We start from the raw sequence: 16,936 nt of genomic DNA, 5'->3' as shown, positions 1-16,936 counted from the left end.
GGGAAGAGGGCCGGGGTGCGCTCTGGTACGCGGCGGGCCTTGCCGGACTGGGAGCCCGCGGCTCTGGTACTGGGCGTGGTAGGATGGGCGAGGGTAATAACGGGGCGAAAGGGGACCCAGGTTGCGCTACCGGTTGATTCAGCTTGACTTTAACCTAGCCTAGACCATGGCACTAGTCTTTTCCCGAAGTCGTTCAGGGTTCAGTTTGTAAAAGGGGGCTTGCAACAAGTGGCGAAAGTCCTGGGATTCCTGCCTAGCCGTTGCGGGAAGGGCGAAGGTGAGCTAGCTATGAAACTGGAGAAAAGCATCCAGTGTTGGGGGTGCTCTGTGCACACAGCAGAAGAGAACTTGAAACAAAATGGGAATTGGACTCGAGTGATCTAAGCTCCAGCTATTTAAAGTGCCTCTGTCTCTCCCATCTGTTAATAGCTGTGCTTGTGCTGTCCTGCAGGCAGAGAGGCTAGAGTGTTTTCTGTGTATAGAAAAGTGACATCTATACCCACACTGGTGACAACGTGGGACGTACAAGAATAGTAGCTGAGTCTAGGAAGACTGTGTAAAAGGTGCTTAAGCTCAGACGGGCCTTCACCACCAAACCTGCTACAGAGGGTACTGCATGCCACCTCTGTTCTGTAATTCCTGGTAATAATTTCAAGGTTTTCACAGGCACAAAATGGAAGTGTTTTTAAACTAAATTTCTAGTTTAAATTTCTAACTGCTGCAGTGAAATTTAGTCTCTCTTCAGTAAACTTAACTTTTCCTTTTAGAGCTAGAACAGTCTCAGCATTGGTTAACACTAAAATCATCTGCTATAACCACCAAGTACAACTCATATTAAAAAGAATAATCTGAAAAGCATGTAGCACACCATGTCATCTTGGCAAGCTGCCTTTCTAATGAAGTTTTTGAAAAAACCTGCAGAAAATATGGGTAAGCACTATGCACAAATAAATTTTAACTGAATAGTTGTTTGACATGGGATAAATTTATTTAATAAAACAAAGCAAGCAGATTGTAGTTACCCACAGTTTATGAAGTGCAATGTGACAATCTTGTGTAATAACTCTAAATCTGTTTACACATTAGTGCATCTAGTCCTTTGACTTTAGTTATTGCACATAGAAATTAAATCATATAAAAGACCTGCGTACAAGACATGCAGACTTCATGAAAGGCAAATAATGCCTACATAATCAGAGCAAACCCCAGAATATACACAGCCTGGAATGGTCAAGGAGGAGTTCAGGTAACAAATATAACCTACTAATATTTCAATTAAAGGTAACCAAAATAGGTGTTCAAATATAGAATTAATTTTAAATATATTAAATGCTAGTTTTCTTTTATGTTTCAGGCAAGGTGCTGTTTAAAAAACCTTCAATATAATAGCTTCATTTAGAGATGGTAAATCATCAAGTTACACATGGAAATTTTGATTTACATCAAATGTGACAACACAACATACAAAAAAGTTCTTAAAAAATTACTTCTAAAAAAAAGCAAATCATGTTATAAAAGGAGAGCCAAAACTCACCTTTCTTTGTAAACTAAAATATTTTCTGACATCCATGAACAGTTGGCAACACTGAGTATCAGAAAAATATTACATGTGTTAAATAGCAGATATGTAGTGTTCAAATATTGAATTTACTGCATACATTTAGTCTTGAATCGCTATATCAGATAGAAATAAAAGGCAACTCTCCCCCTCCCCCCTTCATTTTGGCCATTAATTAGCAGAAACAGTCTTTAATTACATCGCGATCAGCTTGAGTAACTGCAATGCTTGAATTCCTATTCCACAAAGTCCAAAAAACCCATGCATGGGGGTCAAAATCTTTCAGTCACAGCTGTTTTCGCAAACATCAAGCGATTTGATGCCTGGAGTTGCGCAGCTGTAAGGTGAGAGAATTTGGTCCCATGCTTTGCACGTAAACACAGTGCAATGGAAAAGATGGCAACAAACTCCCCTATAAGAAAAAAATTGGTGTGTTTCATCGTAGCAAGAGGCTCTATACGTGGTAGGGTAACTAAGTACTTCCGGTAATGTGCAGTATTAGACATTTTATGTGTGTGCTCATGTCTTTATAAACATTCAGAATTAATCATGAACCAAGGTGATTGTACCTCACTATAAGGCGGCTTGCTATGGTTTGGTCTCATGGCTTTACCAACTTTTTTCTCCTCACTTACAAAAATCTGACAGTCCCACCTTCACTGATAGTTGTGTGTGTTTTATGGCTACTTGCTTCCCAAAAAAAGCACAAGTTCTGTATGAAAAAAGTAATATGTATATACGACATTGAATCACAATATTACCTATACATCCAATTTACATTCTTTGATCCTGAAAGCATTTCATATTTCGATTGCTTGACACAAGCTATTGACTGCAGAAGTGAAAGAACATAAAACAGTTCATTCTACACCTCCAACTGCCTGAGAAAGAAAAATATTCTTCCAGTTTTATAAATTCATTCCTTATTTAGGATTTTTTCCATTTGGCACGCAGTTCCTTTGCTGCCAAACAACCTTCCAATGCTTTAATGCACATTAACATAGCATGAAAACATAAGCTGAACAAAAGGTGTGGCATCAAGCTCCTTATCTATTAGTTAGGTTCCTCCTCCCTCCCCCAAAGAACAGGTCATCTTAGCCTCCGAGTTAAAATCCTGATGGCAGCCAGTACAGAAATAAATCAACTGCTTAATGGAGTGAAACTTCATGTAGCTGAAGTACACAGGAACAGTAACAAGGCAAGTGAGCACAAAGGTATGGTTATAGGCAGTCCTTGGGGTGGGGGGGAAGTGGCACAAGTTAAGGATGAGAACTACAGCACAGTTTATAAAACCATGAGAATAACTTATAATACTGTAAACTGCAAGAGTCTTCACATGTCATGGTTGATCAGGGGCCTCCGTGATCAGATCTTTAGGAGGACACGTAGAGGAGCGGGGATCCATGGCTGAGTGCATTAAAGGAATATAAACATCATCCATGTTTGGCATGACAAAGATTTTCTGTGAAAAAGATGCAATTAAATCAAGTTACATTTCACATGCCATTTGAAACCTTAGTTTTCCGATTTGTTTGGTTAAAAAATGCAACAAATTTCCAGACAGAAGGTTCTTGGGTTCAGCATTGTTTGAGTCAATGCCCCTACTGAAGCCACACAGTGTCCATTAACTCAAGCCATTTAGTTGTGTTACAGTTGTAGATGAAGCTCAGAAATATAAAGATCTCTGCACGTTCCATTAAATTGAAATGGGGCTACAGGAAACATACCAACTTTTCTTAACTCTGATGCTTTCTCAGCTCTTACCCATATACTTTCAAACTGTACTTTTAATGAAATAAGCGGGTTTGATTTCTGGTTGACTGTACAGGTTGGGGTCTGGAGTGAATCCGGTCAGTAAACTGTTTTCCTATCCTGCAAGTATTTGTAAATTTGGAGGTTTTTTCCTATTTTGCACTACAGTCAATGTGATTTTTTAAAATTATTTTATTTTAAAGGAAGTAGTAACAGGACACCTTACTGCCTCATCTGTTCTTAATGTTAGACAACAGTATGGCCCTCTATCATCTAAAAACACCTAGGATCATGTTTTTATTTAAGTACTACAAATTCTAACATAGTACCTATTTCAAAGAAATGGCATTTTCGTCTCTAAAATCATTCTGACAAGAGCTAGAAGAGATTTCCATCCAGGTCTACACATGGTCTTGAGACCCTCCCAGAAGTCAGTTTCAGCTGAGTTCTTAACATCCTTTCCACTGAACAGGAGCAGTGGAGGATACCGACTAGTCTTGGATAAAATAGGGGACATGCAAAAATTAAAACCCCCCACCCCTCTAACAGACCAAAACTATCATTAATGAAATGAAAATGTAAAGGAAACACACCTGAAACTCTTGTTCTAGTTTCCGCTCTATCCAGTCAGTTACATGAACCAGAGTCACTTCTCTCTCACCAAGTTTTGGCCGAGCTTTTAACTCCAGGTAGGGAGGTCTTCGAAAGCCATACCTTAGGAGAGTACACAGAACAGGTTTTATTACAAACACTCCAACGAAGCATATATTTAAGTATGTTAACTGTCAATGTTCTGTCAATAACTTAATAGCAGTACCTCATTTACAACTAGTTTGTATTGCACCTCTTCCAGAACCCATTTCAGCTACACTTCACCTTTTTTCTTAGTTGCGATCCCTTAGGTAGCACATACCTGAAACATTGCCCAGTTCTGCAGTAAGTTCCTCTTACCATATTCTGTCAGTAGGTGGAGGTGGAATGTTAATTACTAGTGTTCCTCTGCACTCTTGTACTTCAACTGTTAGCAGCAATGGAGTATTGGAGACTTCTTCAATTTTCTTCTTAATAAACTCAGTCTCTGTTGCTTTCTGAAAGTATTTTGACTTAGTAATTTTATCCACAATTCTCATGATCTTACTTGTCCGATGTCCTCCAACATACCTTTAGATAGAGAACAGAAAAAGTACATCAAGGTAATTTTCTTAAACCTATTGTTTGCTAAGACACCCATGGATTTCCTATTAAATCATTAGAGTTTTTGATATAAAAATTCTAAACAAATACGTATTCACATGTCCAAGCAGTACTTACCAGAACCTGCACACAGCAGCTGTACTCTGTCAGCTACAAGTGTCTGGCAGAAATTCTGTCCAGTCTGAACACTCCTCCTTCCCAGATGGCATTGGAAATGCAACATTTTTTAAAATTGTAAATATACTTACATTATTTATGCCAGCAAGCTGGCATGAGACGTGACAACCTGTCTATTACCCTTCTAACAAAATTATCAAGACACAGATGCGCCGAGACATATGCACATATCGGCATAGAAGGCCCAACCATCATGTCTAATTATTTAACAGTGTGTGTTGAACAAAAAGGTTTTAAGGTATTGTAGCATTTACAATGAGTATAAAGGTGGTGAAAAAGAGGAAGGTGATTTTGGCAGGGGATGGAATAGTACTCCAAAAATGGCTAACTATGCCTGCAAAAAGAGGCTACTTTTCCTGGCAGTAGTGTCAGACGGCATCCTAGCTTTTAAAACAGATACTTTAAGGACTGAATGTGTCTTTTCTCACACCTATCCCATTTCAGAAATACACACTCTAGGAATAGCATGTTTGATATTTTCACACACTACATTATACCTAATTGTGGCTCTTGATGTTATGTAGCAGAGATAGCCTTGCTAAGGAAATAGTATTTTCCTATCCTGCAAAAAAATTCATGTTTATCCAGCCCTTTACAGAACTTTTTCCTTAGCATGAAATAAGACAAGAAACTCCTCAGCTGATATAAAAGGGGTGAATTAATTTCAACTTTTGGATTTTACACTAGCTGTAACTTTATCCAGATAAAGTAGTTACTCTCTCATCAGATTCTATAGTGATAGCAATGCAGCTTTTTGAAAGATGTAAGGAAATTCTTCCAGTATTTTACTTAAAAATTCTTTTTTCTCCCTCTTTGTCCTTAAGAGTTCTTTATATGATCTATATATTTTTTTAAAGATATGAAATACATCTATTGAAATAATTCCAACAATCCATCACGTAGTTTTCAAAAGGTTTTAGGAGTAAAACTCCAAGGAAACTCCCTTGAACATTTTGAATGTGTCATGGAGCCTTTTGGTATATTCACTATGAAATCACTGAGATGTGTTCAGACATAGGAAATGTGATTGTTTGAGACATTTCAGTGTTACTGCAGATTTCTCATCGCATGGCATAATTTCAAATCAGATGTAAAAAGAAAAAAAAAATCAGAACAGCAGCCAAAACAAGGAATGATGTGGCAAAACTGATGTTAGGAAATTTTCTTTAAAATTGTTGCACAGCATCAGAGGGCAGTATTGCATAGTCCAGACACTCAAAGCCCTTCGGGGGACGACGACGACGACATGAACAAAACAAAAACAAAACACAAAATCCTGAGCAAGAAAACTAGGCTTGAATAACAGTGGGTTTCTTTTCAAGAAAAGAACACACTGGAAATACAGTATGGGTATAATGCTGTATACAAACGAAGTATTTCAAATTCACACACAAAATCCTGTTCTTGGCTCTGCTTCCAGGCAAAACATACTGGGGAAGGTCCCCATAGGTTCTCTGGCCCAAAGACTTGTCTCTCTCTGTAATCTAATAGTGAAGGAATTAAGAAGCATCAAATGGAGCACTGTGCAGGTCACTCTGTGGAAGTGCTGTATGGTGAACAATGCTCCCAGCATGATGAAACACTCAGCAGAGCAGCTTCCTTTCAATCTGTAATACATGGCTTGGTTGCTGCTCTTTGCTCCAGAAATGGGTGAGGTTGTGTTTGCTTAATTGCTTGAATATACTCACACTGACATCCTGCGTGACAACGAGCATTATAGGACTGGACCAAGATACCACTTACACTAAGTCTGGAAATGTGGCAGGGAGGAAAGGATTGACAAACACTATGTAGACAGCTCACCCTTCTGCTCCTGGAGTCATCTGCTTCTCTCCTGCCAATTCAGGAGCATCATCCTCTTCTGAAGACCCAGCGCTGGAGGATTCCTCATCACTGTCCGCAAGACAATACGCCCTTGGCCTGAAACTGAAACAATGCAATTTCCAGGTCAAATGTAATATTCTTAAATAGCTATTCATCATGTACAGCTTTGGCTGACATTACGTGTATTTCTATTGGAGAGTCTGAAATGTCCCCTGCTCTTTTCTATAAACTCTATCTAAAAGAACAAAACCTCTCTGAAGCCAGTCTGTCAGAACTAGCTTCAAAACAGAAAATTTGTTTTCCCCAGTGGAATGTAATCCTGCATAAAAGAGGATGTCAGGGGAATGGCTATTCTACATATTCAAATCAAATGTGGAGATTATTTGAAATACATGTTGCTGCTCGTGGCTTTCCATGAAAGTTGAGCAGTATGTAGGCTGGACAGGGTTTTTTTTTGTTTGTTTTTAGAACTCTGATAAAGGCATGCTTTTAAATTGAAAGGTGAGAACATGCGATTCTGTCTTGTACTAAAAGCAAACACAGGACTACAACTTAAAATGACATCGTCTACCAACTGAATCCCAGAATCCCTCAGAGATGTTAACTGAGGTGCTAACATACATACCTTACCTTCACAACGTCTATACCTTATCTTCACAACACTTTTAACCCAAGTCAATAAATTCCATTTTGTCTACTCACACACCCACGCAATTTTTGCAGCGTAGACATATCTCCAGCAATGGTAACACGTGCAAAGCACAAGAGAACCAGATCTTTGTCATCTGCCTCCAAAAGGAAATGCACAACACTTACACTGGCAGAGCAAAGTTGTCTCAAACTAGTGATTCACCTTACCATAACTTACATAACTTACATAACCAGTGTGTGTCATGACTTACCATTTTTGTGTAGAAAAAAAGGCAATTGTATTAACAGAAGTCATATAACATAACCCTGGGAAGTAGTAATTCTTAGATGTTTTGCAGAGATACTTTTGTCCCATACAAATTTAGGCTATAATCTCCCTTTAGTATCCTTGCTGGAAATATTCCTTTCCCTGCTCTATTTGTAGCGAAATTGACCTTCAGGCTTGTGAATTTTTAAGCTCCTCTGACACAGTGAATGATGTTCACAGGATTTAGGGTTTGGTTTTGTTTTTTTCTGAAGAGAGTCCAAGATAGAATAAGGCAAAGAATGTCATGGGGAGAAGAGGGGGGAAAAAAAGTAAAGCAATAAAAATCAAACAAGTGCTGCTCTTAGGGTACAAAATATCACACACTAGTAACTAATTCCTAGACTTCAACTATGGAAGAATTTATGTACGCAATCACAGAAAAGATGTCAAATCTTTTAAACGGATTAAAATTAGGGAAGGATACAGTGAAGACACTTCAGTATCAACAGACCTCTACCAAATGCAAGAGCTTGAAATAGTTACACAACACAAGCTTCAAAAGCACATGGTTTTAGCCCTAGGGACTATATCCAGGACTATAATAGTCTACAGCTTGTTCAGAATAAGTTTATAGCTGTGTTTTCTTTCTTTTTTTTGTATGTTCTTGGAAATTTGTTTGAAGCATTTAATAACCTCACACAGGGCATGGACTGAGGCTACTGTCTGCTATTCTGTACAAAGAGCAAACTGTTAGTTGCTGCATGAAGTCCTAACGTAAAAGGACACTTCAAGTACAGCTCACAGTGCAAAACGCTCCTTCCTAACTGCCTATTTAAGAACTGGAGCAGTAATCCCATGACCTCTCTACACAGAAGAATTTGCTACCCAGGCTATGGAATCAGAACCGTAAACCTCCTCTTCTTACCCAGAGATGCATTTTGTATCTGCAGAAGAGTGAAACAGCACACCAAACTGAACCACCTCCCCGAGGACTTAGCGGGTGGTGGATGGTTCATGCCACTGGCCCAAATAGCAACGCTGGAGCCGTTTCTCAGAAGTTCACATTTTCAAGTCAGATTCAAACTACACTTTTTCTACCTGGGTGTGACCTCACTTCACTTTCCTATGCACGTCATACCACCCAGTTCAAAGCATGTCCAGTGCATTTTCAAGGCTCTCAAAGGTGTCACCTTCTTACAAGAAGGTGTTTTATTTGCCTGAAGTGCCTCCACAAGCATGCACCGACTGGCTAAGACCACAAGATTTCCTCGCATTAAACAAAGCAACAATAAATAAGCTTGAGTGAGATTTCAGGGGATCTCTGCATACAATGGACCATTTATACAACACAAACATTGGCAGAAAAACACTTTGGAGCTACAGTATTGTTCCTGAGCAGACTGCACAGTATTTTATGAATTGCCATTTGTCGGTTTGTTTTTACATGGTACAACATAGCAAAAAGGACTGATGGGGTAAGAAACTGTGGTAACTTTGGGTTCGCCTGCCTGCATTTGCCTCATCTCTGGTATGGCAGAACCTGCTACTGTATTAATTTTATAAAATTAGCAATTAAATAGTTTACCACCCTTTCAGAGAGCTGCATTTTCCTGAGAGTGCATGCAAGACAGCATTATCAAACCGTGTAACAGCACACTTCACTTCTATTTCGAACAGTAACGCAGCAGCAAAGATAGAATGGACTGCAACATTGAACCATCTGTCTCGCTTTACACTGACAAGACCGAAGGACAGTTAAACTCAGTGCTGTTTCCCCCACCCTCCTCTTTCTGGATGAGTAGATGCCTTTCTTACATGAGGTTGTGGTTACTGTGTCTCAAGAGGTGGTTTGTTCTAGCCTCTTGAGGGATAGAAATGAGCGTAAGCAACCAACACGCATCACTTACAGACAATATGACTGTGAATGCAAGCGCATGCAGAATAGTTTGACTTCTCACAGCAATTGTCAACTGATAATTAAAAAAGCCAGTAAAATTAACTAACACAATGGAAAGCATAGATGAGAATCAAACTGTTCTGTACTTCTCAGAGTCTTTAATTTGTTTGTTTGTTTAGAATACCCATTGTATTTAAGGAAGAAAAACCAACCAATCAACAAAAAGAACTCATTCAAACAAGAATACATTAGACTGCTCTTTATGTAAAGCTGGCATGGTAACTGGCCCTGAGCATTTGAAACATCACAGCCATGTGCAGGGAGCAATACAGTTAATGGTTATACCTTCAAGTAATTGGTTGCTTAGCTACAGACATTTACATTTGCGTTGCTGGGGGCCTATTGCTCAGCTAGAATCAAGCTGATTTTTAAATATGAAATCAATGCGTTCACTAATTATTTCTGAGGCTGTTCTTGCACTGGACAGATATAAAAAAAAAATACACAAAGAAAATCCTGAAGGGATGGGGAAGAAAAGCAAGAATTTGATTTGTATAGACATTTCCCTCTCTATCCACCCATTTTTTTGGGTGGACAAGATTAAAGGGATTTTTTAAAAAATCACACCTACCAATTCTACTGATATAAATTCAGAAATATTTATTTCAAGCAGTGACAATGAGAATCTAGGTCAATTTTAAATCCTCTGAATTTCTACCAGTGTATGAGATCATTCAGCCATTAGTTTTTTCACATTTATTTTCTGGTCATAACTGCACTGTAATATAGTGCTGCTATAAGTATTACTTCAAGATACCTCAGAATAAATGGTCAGAGCTACGACATGGGTATACAAAGCATCTAGTATCTTAATTCTGAAAGGCCACAACATTTTATTCATATCTAAACAAACGGCCAGATTTAGAGAATATTTTCTTCATTTGTTGGCAGTGGTTGTACACTAAATCAGAGACCACCTACTGTTCAGGGACTGCGGATTTCTTAAGTACAAAGAGAATACAGCACAAAGAATCAACACTCCACAGCCGACGGGATGGATATTTGACAGGTGTCACTCACCAGGTTAATACAAATGGACAGATTGATGAAATTCAAAGAACATCATAAAAATAAGAGGGAAAGCACAAGTAGAAGTTAGGTAAGTTACAGTATGTGTGTTTTCTAATTAGTTAATCTATAAGGCATTTCACTTAGACATAGCAGGTAAATAGAAGTGGGATATGAGGAAAACTGGAGACTAAAGTAGGGGTGTGACTATTCCCATGATGCAATAAAGCTACTGAAAAGGTCTTTACATAACAATTACAGCCTATCTACCTTCCACAGTTGTTTACTATTACATGGTTTACAACTGTAGCTGTACCATGCTGTAGTAGCACGTTACGTGTGTCTATCTCCATATCTGCATGTGTACGTCCAATATTCAAGTCTTACTGCCTAAGATCCCAAATCAAGCATAAGACAAAACTAAATTTTAGTCACAGAACATTTTAAAATCCTACTAAAATAAAGAAAAATGATTGTACTACAAAAGCCTTTTATTAAGACAATTTTAGCAATGGTGTAATCGAACACAAAAGTTGCACAGAACTACACTCACATGTATGCAACCCCTCCAACTCCTTTCAAGCTATTGCAGAGCCAGAGCTGCATATATGCAAGGAAAAATGTCATTTTTCCACTATGAAAGCTCTCGCTTGATTCTACCATTTTAATACCTTACCCTTCTTTGCCGATCTCGCCAACTTTAAGTGCTTCACCAAGCGGCTCTTTACCAAGTTTGGTCAAGTTCATCTTGGTCTCTAGGGTCATTAGAAAAGATCCATTGTAGGACATTTCCAAATCAATCCAAAGTCCTAAAATTAACAACAACAACAAAAACAAAAAAAAGATGTCACTTTAAGAACAGTCACAAACACTTTAATGTCAAGCCAAAACTCGTTTAAAAAAGTCTACACATCACACTTTTTCCAAAGAGAAAAACTACTTTTTCATCAACCAAGTATGTCATTAATTCAGAAATAATTAACAGCTTATCAAAGCAAGTTTTCTGTTCATATTAAGCTTAGGGAACAAAGTTGAATGTTCAGATATGAATCAAACCCATGCTGAAAGACAGATCAGTGAGTACAGCTAATGATCTAAAAAAAGGAGTGTGATTTACACACACCTAAACAGCATAAGAGATCTGAATCAAGATAAAGAAAATAGAATACAATCAGGGATTCACTTCAAAACTATTTACAGTACTGCTCCAAGCCAAACAGTAATGGGAACACTCCTCTATATTACTTACGCTGTCCAAATGAAGCAAAACTTGAAATCCCAGAGCAATATTGCTTGTCACACATCACAACCTGTAGTCTCTTTTGCTTCGACAATGGTGTATCAAAGAACTATGAAAAGGTTTGCTCAGTAACTCAGCTATAGGCATCCTTCTTATGACTCACAGCAAACAAGGTCATTACTTAGAACAATTCTAGACATGTAATATTAAGTTAAATCCTATTGTCTGGGCAGACTATTCACTTACTGCAATCACCAAAAGAACTGTCTTGGGAATAAATTGCAAGATTAGGTCCTGCCTCTTAAGTGACACCCTGCAGTCCCACCAATTAAAAAAAGCTGCAGGGTATTTGTGATCCAAAGATTAGAAATCAGATGCCATTAAGCATAGATGATGCATCTTCCTTTTCCAGACATTGCAGCTGCACACAATATGCCCTACCAGTATCTGGCACATCAACCACTAGTGCATTCTACTTTTTTTTTTACTTATTCGGAAGCAATTAATGGTAGCTACTCTTTGGGTTTGATTGATCTAGAAAAGACTTACTTTTTCAGTTAAAGAACAACTGTTTTCTTTTCTGCAAAAACATATCAGAAGAATGGCATTGTCACCAATCCCCACCCATTTATATTAACAGAAATACACACAGCTCCCGAAAACCAGGACATTGACACACTATGAGATTATATGTGGGAAGCAGTACTGAAGGCAAGCTGCTCCTTTACTAACCCAAATTATTCTTTTCCATCATATAGTTTTTCTAATGCTGTTCTAAAACAAAACACAAGAACTCAAACACAAGCTTATATAGATTTTTCCTCTTTACAGTAACAAAGTAGCAGTAAGATCATCAGAAACAAGAGAACAGCTAAACAGACCTTTTGGATAACCAATGAGTCAGCATGCTTCAAACGTCAATGTTGTTTGAAGATCAAATTAAGCAAAGGATGCCATTACTGAGAGGGAAAATTCCTCCTGGCCAGAAAACGTTCATACACATTTTCCGGAGGGAAAAAGGGAGGTAGGGGAGGGAGAGGGTGTGAAAAATTGGGCAGATGGTACAATTTATTCAGAGTTATCTGGTTCTCTAGCCTTGACAGAAGTACAGTAAATACTACAGCATATGCTGTCACCCAAATAGGACTGTATTAACAGAAACAAGGTTTTTTTTCCTAACATTGTCTGTTAACAAATTTAGTTACTTAGAGGAGCCATATAATTAAAAAAAATATTTTCCTCGTAATCAAGCACTGGTAAAAAAGTATGGATAAAACAAAGCACATCACAATTAGTAACCACATTTTAAAGCCTACAAAAGGCTATCTCAAATGACTGATTTTCTCAAACACTTTAAAAAAAAAAATCTTAAGTGTTTGTTCTGGATACTGGCCTGAAGTTTTAGGATTTTTTTTTTCCCATGCGTGGTATATTCATAGGTCAACTTACTGACAAATACATTTATTCTTATGAAAACAAGCGTTTCCAATTATCAACCCCTTATTGATTTATGTCCTTTTAAGTACAATAGCAAAACAAGTTATTTCAGTAATTATTCACTGCAAGCTCGTAAAAACTCATTTACTAAGAGTTCACATGTCATTCGACAATATGAAAGATGTTACAAGGATTACAAATTCTACCATAAATGTTTGCTTGTCACAGTTTAACTGAACAAGAAACTGAAGGAGTTAATTGCTCTCACTGCTGTTGTTGGGAATTAATTGAAGCCAAGTGTTCAGCAGTCTCCTAAATCCCATCTCATGACTTAGAACTACAGTCTTTGGTTACAACTGAAGTTATGAGAACAGAGAAAGCAATTCAAAAAATGTTTAAATCTAGGCAAAGGGAAACACCCTGACAAGAACCCCAAAGCATTAAGTTCGTTTAAAAAGAAACCACAAAACCAGTTGGCAAGCATCATACATGTAACAATTTTAAAAAGAAGTTTTTGCTTTGTTTTCTGTAACTCAAAATAAAATTTCTACAAATGGTGAAGCCACTTTGCTACGGGGAACACCGGAGGATGTCATAAGTACTGTGGAGAACCCGCTGTCCCACGCAGGAAGCACACGACAAGAAGCAGCAATGTTTTAGTCCCGAATACTGATTGCACATGAGCTTATTCCATCTATTCAATTTTTATTTCTCTTAAAAGACAGTTTTTGTTCCTCATGACAAAAAACCAATTTGCTCTCTTCAAACATGCTTTGTTTATAAAGCTCAGTGGAAAACATACTTTCAAGAAGTAGAGAACAACGTACCCAGTGTTTTACAGATAAGGCTTTTCCCCAAAGAGTTGCAAGTCTCAAGTGAGATAAGGGCAAACAATAGCATTTGGATACAACAGGCAGCATTAGTTAACGTTATGTGTGTCCAAAAGAATTTTAATAATTCCCCAAAGCCTGTTTTGTTCACATTTTTACGACAGAAAGGTTAGAGCTTACTAACCTTCTCATGCTTTTAGTCAGTGATTTGAGTGGTACAACATTTTTAATATTAGTGATAAAGTTTATTTATTTCCTCCGAAATTTCATGCATCTGGTATTCTTGTGAGGTCTGATGATAACTGTGCATCTGAGTTAAAGAGCAGCACTGTAGTAAGAATGGCAGACAAATGAGTCTTACATCAAAACTACAGTTAAATAAACCTTAAAAAGACCAGGTCCAAAGTATGTAATATGAGCAAAGATGAAGCCTAAATTGCTTCTAAGCAGCAACTGGCTCGTTATCTAATCCTGTGCACGGCTGAATTCTATCACAAATTCTTCATCCTGGGGAACCTGTTGCTTGACCTTTAAGAACAAGTGAGCGGAACTAAGATCTTGAAGAGACAAACCACCCCGGTGAACAGAAACCCCCCTCAAACCCACTGAGTTCAGCACTGCAATCTCCTCCCAACCAGCACTGCAAGAAAGGACACGGTACTATATACCTGCTGCGTGTTCAATACCCTCATGCTCTGAGAAGATACTACATAAAGAAACACGATAGTCTGTTCCTCACTTAGAAACACCATGCACAGGAGAGCTCGTGAAGATTGATCCTGTTACGATTTTCAGCTAGTTATCTGTTCAAACTTCGCTCTGTCCATGTTTGTTGTTATCGTTCTAAATATGCTCAGACTTGCTGAAGTTTGGCTCGTTGCTGGCCTGTAAGTTAGAGCCTCTCAAGAGACTCTTAAGAAGTATTGTAAATTCATTAAATTCCTACCATCTCACTACCAGTTTACTGGTTTTAGCACCATCTAGAAATGATTTTGATATCCTTATCTAAGAGTTGAAAGAGCAGTTTAAAACAAAAATAAGTTGTTTGCCATGCAATCCATAGCGGCACCACAACAGGTCCTCCAATGAAGTGTTTCCCTTTAGACCAATTAGAAACTTCTCCACCTTGAGTTAAATCACCTCTTTCACTTCTCCAGCCCAGTGTAACAATATGGTAACTAAAGGAGTGAATGGAGTGAGAGGAGACAAGTTAAGAAACCCTTAATAAGCTCAGAAACAATTTAAAATTAAAAGCTGCTCTGATTACATGTCTTAGAAGAAAGATGGCATCTGCCTCTCCTCAGCATGTGGAACAAATACTTCTGAAGCTAAAAAACATTAACCCAAGTTTGTCTTTTTGTGAAACTACTTAAGAGTATCCTCAAATATACTCCTGGGACCATTCGCAAGCCAGAAAGAACAGAAAAGAAAAAAAAACAAGTTCTGATTCACAAAGCAGCAGTATGAAAGTCATTCAGCTTAAAAAAAAATCCATATTTAATATTAAGGACATAAAATGATGCTGTATTTTGAATTTTCTTTTCAAATTAACACTGTATTCTTGTTTTCTGAGTTACTACAATTGTGTTTTCTGAATCACTGTTTTCAGAACAGGGCAACTGCTCTTGAAGACAGCCAAATCTGTTTTCTGCTATGGTACAGAATCAGATCTGTCTTCAGGAGATGTGCATTGCTCTCTGTAGTCCATGACAGAGTATCAGATACAGGTCTGCATCTCTGTTGCACGCAAATTTTAGTTTAGTTCAGTAATTATTTCCAATGGAAAGACATGATCATATTTCCGTATCTATAGAATTATGTTTATACCAAGCCTGATGCTGCTACTACTGGTGACAGAGACCACTCAGTATCTCCTCAGAATAAGCTCTTATTAAGCGTACTTTCCTCTGATTAAAACACCCACAAGATAAACAGATCAAAATTCTGTTCTCCACAGGCACAAAGGCATGAACCTGGCAAAACCAGGAAAGGAAGCATGTATTTTACCTCTGTGATCAATAGAAGGTTTGAAGGCTTGAAGGATCTTCGGCACTGCTATCCCCATGTCAAGCTCAGTTAGAGTTAGCTCATTCATGAAGTACGGCAGCTAAAAGCACAGAATGTAAAAATCAAATCCATGTTATGGAACTAAACATCATTGTTTCCTGAGAGAAGAAAGGTCATTAAACTAAAGGAATGGATTAAGCTGAAAAGCCACCAGTGAAAGAACACAAATACAATTACACAAAATTTCTTCCAATTCTAGGATTTCGCAGTTATCTGTTTCAAAATAATATTTTAGGGAGAGATTCAGCATATGAACTTGGAATGTTTTTAAAACTGTGCTGAAGTTCAGATGCTGACCTTAAACCTCCAGCATGCTTTTTAGTCAAAGCATGTAAAGAGCTCAAGAATGAAGTGTAAATCCTATTTTACTGTGAATAAAAATCAAAGACTTCTTTGGATTTTAAATTCAGTCACATATTTTATAGTGGCAGCTATATCAACATCTCAGCTATTTTTATCTTTGGCAAATTCTTTCGCAGCACATTAGCTTTTAAGTCTGTATCATAATTGTAGTATAACAGAGGCACAGAATCACGATGATTTGGGTATCTATTTACTTTAAGTATTTCTAATTGATAGAAATTCTCTCTCCTGTGAACAGATAGTGCTGTAACCTATCAAAAATACATCCACCCCCCATTCCCAGACTTTCCACTTAAACTCTTTCCAATGAGATGTTTGGGTACCCTGCTGTCACAATTGTGGAAACAGCTAGGGCAGAATTAGGTTACTGCTTATTTCCCAAAGCACAAGCAACACTATCTCACAGCTGGTGCTGGCAGCTACATTTCAGAGCTTTTGTCATCAAGACTACATCTTCCTTTGCCTTTGGGAACAGGCAAACTCCTCCCCAAACATCAGGAGCTAAACAGCCCTGTGATTAACTGCTGCTATTCAGAAGTTACAGAATGCAAAGGGAGGACCCAGAAGTCATTCAAAAGCATCACTTCTCCCTTCAGCCTTTGAGCTTATGCAGTTGATGCACAATTATACC

General features: G+C 38.0%; 1 protein-coding gene across 5 annotated transcripts in view; it reads right to left on the bottom strand.

Moving 5' to 3' along the window:
- Positions 1-965: 965 nt before the first annotated feature.
- Positions 966-16,936, bottom strand: part of TEX2 (testis expressed 2) — a 57,581-nt gene continuing 41,610 nt past the window's right edge. For all 5 annotated transcript variants that reach the window (XM_009323689.1, XM_009323688.1, XM_009323686.1 and 2 more), the window contains exons 7-12: positions 15,883-15,982; positions 11,045-11,177; positions 6,485-6,607; positions 4,262-4,471; positions 3,904-4,024; positions 966-3,020 (exon numbers count right to left, since the gene is read on the bottom strand). In XM_009323689.1, coding sequence (XP_009321964.1) covers positions 2,898-3,020; positions 3,904-4,024; positions 4,262-4,471; positions 6,485-6,607; positions 11,045-11,177; positions 15,883-15,982 — 810 coding nt within the window. In that variant the 3' untranslated portion in view covers positions 966-2,897. The remainder of the gene's footprint in view (positions 3,021-3,903; positions 4,025-4,261; positions 4,472-6,484; positions 6,608-11,044; positions 11,178-15,882; positions 15,983-16,936) is intronic.

This window comes from Pygoscelis adeliae, unplaced genomic scaffold (assembly GCF_000699105.1).
Source record: "Pygoscelis adeliae isolate BGI_AS28 unplaced genomic scaffold, ASM69910v1 Scaffold75, whole genome shotgun sequence".
Classification (NCBI taxonomy): Eukaryota; Metazoa; Chordata; class Aves; order Sphenisciformes; family Spheniscidae; genus Pygoscelis; species Pygoscelis adeliae.
Note: the sequence above shows the minus strand (reverse complement) of the source record. Positions and strands in the feature narration are given on the sequence as shown.